At 56.6% G+C, this 4,096-nt stretch overlaps 1 protein-coding gene across 1 annotated transcript in view; it reads left to right on the forward strand.

The window, feature by feature from the left end:
• The first annotated feature begins 2,426 nt into the window (after positions 1 to 2,426).
• MRI1 (methylthioribose-1-phosphate isomerase 1) overlaps positions 2,427 to 4,096 on the forward strand; it is an 8,140-nt gene continuing 6,470 nt past the window's right edge. The window contains exons 1-2 of the mRNA XM_015851274.2: positions 2,427 to 2,526; positions 3,784 to 4,008. Coding sequence (XP_015706760.1) covers positions 2,442 to 2,526; positions 3,784 to 4,008 — 310 coding nt within the window. The 5' untranslated portion in view covers positions 2,427 to 2,441. The remainder of the gene's footprint in view (positions 2,527 to 3,783; positions 4,009 to 4,096) is intronic.

The raw sequence follows: 4,096 nt of genomic DNA on the forward strand, positions 1-4,096 counted from the left end.
TGGGGGGGGGGGGGGGGGGGGGGGGGGGGGGGGGGTTGGGGGGGGGGGGGGGGGGGGGGGGGGGGGGGGGGGGGGGGGGGGGGGGGGGGGGGGGGGGGGGGGGGGGGGGGGGGGGGGGGGGGGGGGGGGGGGGGGGGTGTTCCTATATGCCCCCTATACCATTCCCTATAACGTTCCCCTATACAATCCCTAATACCTGTCCCCGCTATAGCGTCTCTATAACATCCCTATAAACATTCCCTATATGTCCTATACAATCCCTAATATGTCCTTAATCTGTCCCCTATACATCCTCCTATTACCAAATCCCCTATACCCCCTAATACCTATATCCCCTATAACCCCCTATATCCCCTATATCCACCTATACCCCCTATACCCCCTATACCCCCTATACACCCCTATACCCCTAATACACCCCTATAACCCCCTAGAATCCCCATATTTCCCCATATTACCCCTTATATCGCCCTATATCCTCTTTCTATAACTCTCCTATACCGCCTCTTAATACCCCTTATCCTCCTATATTTCCTCTATATACCCTATTATCCTCCTATATTCCTCCCGTATACCTCTCTTATATTACCCTATATCCCCTATACCCCCTTATTATGTCTTCTTCCCTATTAGTCCGCCCTCTGTCAAATAGGAATAGTGCGTGATCTTTTCTCTCGGGGTCGTTTGAGCCGCGTGTTGGTGCCGGAGACGCGGCCGTTCCTACAGGGATCCAGGTTAACGGCGACGGAGCTGCTCCATGACGGGATCCCATGTACCCTAAATTAACGGACAGTGGCTGCTGCTGCTGCTAATGTGGGCCCACTATGGGGCACAATGGTAAGGGGTTATGGGGGGTATATGGGGGGTAATGGGGTCACGGTATGGGGTGACTATATGGGGGGGTTATGGGGGGAATATGGGGGGATTATAGGGGGCTATGGGGGGTTATGGGGTCACTATGGGGGGTTATGGGGTACACTATGGGGGGATATTAGGGGGCTTAAATGGGGGGTAACTGGGGTCCACTATGGGGGTCAACAAAGGGGGGTTAATGGGGAGTCCGCTATGGGGGGATATAGGGTCATGGGGGGTAATGGGGTCACTATGGGGGAATATAAGGGGGCAAATGGGGGGTAATGGGGGTCAACTATGGGGGGCCTATGGGGGGTAATGGGGTCCCTAATGGGGTGCACCAATGGGGGAGGTTATGGGGTCGCTATGGGGGATATAGGGGGCTATGGGGGGGTTATATGGAGGTTCCACTATGGGGGTTATGGGGTCGCTATGGGGGGAATATAGGGGAGCTATAGGGGGGTAATGGGGTCACTATGTGGGGATATAGGTAGGGTAAAGGGGTCCCTAATGGGGTCCACAATGAGGGGATTATGGGTCCGCTATGGGGGGATATAGGGGTATTGGGGGTTTGGGGGTTTTTTATGGTGGGGGTAAATGGGGTCCCTATGTGGGGGATACTAGGGGGGCTATAGGGGGATATGGGGTCCTATGGGGGGATATTAGGGGGCTGTGGAGGGGTTATGGGGTTCAACTATGGGGGGTAAATTGGGAGCCCTAAGTGGGGGGTAATGGGGTCCTATAGGGTTCACTATGGGCGTTATGGGGTCAACTATGTGTGGGTACATGGGGTCCCTTATGGGTCAATATGAGGGAGCTATGGGGGGGTTAATGGGGTCACTATGGGGGGATATAGGGGGCTAATGGGGGGTAATGGGGGTCACTATGGGGGGATATAGGGGGTTAATGGGTTTCCGCTATGGGTTCACAATATGGGGGGTTATGGGGTCGCTATGGGGGGATAAATAGGGGTGCTATGGGGATTATGGGTCAACTATGGGGGGGTTTATCGGAGTCACTAATGTGGGGCTAATAAGGGGGTAATGGGGTCCCTATGGGGTCACAATGGGGGGTTATGGGGTCACTATGGGGTCACTATGGGGGGATAATATAGGGGGCTACTGGGGGGGTAATGGGGGTCCCCTATGGGGTGCGACAATTGGGGGGTTATGGGGTCCCCTATGGGGTCACTATGGGGGGATATAGCGGGGGTATGGGGGGTTTAATGGAGGTCCACTGGAATGGGGGATATAGGGGGAATATGGGGGGTAATGGAGTCACTATGGGGGGAGTTGATGGGGTCACTAATGAGGTCATCAGTGGGGGGTTTAATGGGGTCACTGATGGGGGGTTCAATGGGGCTATGGGGGTAATGGGGTCAACTTATGGGGGATATAGGGGTAATGGGGTCCCTAATGGGGTCAGCTAATGTGAAGGTTATGGGTCACTATGGGGGACTATTAGGGGGCTATAGGGGGTAATGGGGTCCCTATGGGGGGATATAGGGGGCTATGGGGGGTTATGGGGTCACTATGGGGGGATATAGGGGGCTATAGGGGGTAATGGGGTCACTATGGGGTCCCTATGGGATGGAGCTGCTCCATGACGGGATCCCGTGTACCCTAATAACGGATAGCGCTGCTGCCGCCACTATGGGGCACTATGGGGTACATGGTGAGGATATGGGGTCACTATGGGGTCCTAATGTGGGCCCTATGGGGGTAATGGGGTCCCAGTGGGATGAATGAAGTCCCAATGGAATCAATGGGGTCTCAGTGGGATCAGTGGGGTCCCAATGGGATCAATGGGGTCTCAGTGGGATCAATGGGGTCTCAGTGGGATCCATGGGGTCCCAATGGGATCAATGGGGTCACAGTGGGATCAATGGGGTCCCAATGGAATCAATGGGGTCTCACTGGGCTCCCAATGGGATCAATGGGGTCCCAATGGAATCAATGGGGTTTCACTGGGGTCCCAATGGGGTCAGTGGGGTCTCAGTGGGATCAGTGGGGTCCCAATGGGATCAATGGGGTCCCAGTGGGATCAATGGGGTCCCAATGGGGTCCCATAGTAATTATTGGGGTCCCAATGGGATCTATGGGGTCCCAATGGGATCAATGGGGTCCCAATGGGATCAATGGGGTCTCATTGGGATCAATGGGGTCTCACCGGGGTCCCATAGTAACTAATGGGGTCCCATAGTGACTAATGGGGTCTGTGTCCCCCCAGCGGTGGTGGTGGGCGCCGACCGCATTGCGGCCAATGGGGACATGGCCAATAAATCGGGATGGGATCCATGGGGTCCCAATGGGATCAATGGGGTCCCATAGTAATTAATGGGGTCCCAATGGGATCAATGGGGTCTCAGTGGGTTCAATGGGAGCTCTGGGTGCCAATGGGGTCTCAGTGGGGTCTTACTGGTATCAATGGGGTCCCAATGGAATCAATGGGGTCTCAGTGGGATCAATGGGGTCCCAGTGGGATCAATGGGATCCCAGTGGGGTTAATGGGGTCCCAGTGTGGTTAATGGGATCCCAATGGGGTTAATGGGGTCCCAGTGGGATCAGTGGGGTCTCATGTTGGTCCCAATGGGATCAATGGGGTCCCAATGGGATCAATGGGGTCCCAGTGGGATCAATGGGGTCTCATGTTGGTCCCAATGGGATCAATGGGGTCTCACTGGGGTCCCAATGGGATCAGTGGGATCAGTGGGGTCTTCCTGGTATCAATGGGGTCTCACTGGGCTCCCAGTGGGATCCATGGGGTCCCAATGGGATCCATGGGGTCCCAATGGGATCAGTGGGGTCCCAATGGGATCAATGGGGTCCCAATGGGATCCGTGGGGTCCCAATGGGATCAGTGGGGTCCCAATGGGATCAATGGGGTCCCAATGGGGTCCCATAGTGATTAATGGGGTCTGTGTCCCCCCAGCGGTGGTGGTGGGCGCCGACCGCATTGCGGCCAATGGGGACACGGCCAATAAGGTCGGGACGCTGTCGCTGGCGCTGCTGGCCCTACACATGGGGGTCCCGTTCTACGTGGCCGCCCCCTCGTCCTCGTGGGACCCCAACGTTCCCAATGGGGCCGGGATCCCCATCGAGGAGAGAGCGGCCACCGAGCTGACCCAGATCAATGGGGTGCGGCTGGCCCCACACGGTGAGATGGGGGATATGGGGGATATGGGGCAGGGGTCGCTATGGGGCAGGGGTCGCTATAGGGCAGGGGTCACTATGGGGCAGGGGTC

This window comes from Coturnix japonica, unplaced genomic scaffold (genome assembly GCF_001577835.2).
Source record: "Coturnix japonica isolate 7356 unplaced genomic scaffold, Coturnix japonica 2.1 chrUnrandom882, whole genome shotgun sequence".
NCBI classification, from domain to species: Eukaryota; Metazoa; Chordata; class Aves; order Galliformes; family Phasianidae; genus Coturnix; species Coturnix japonica.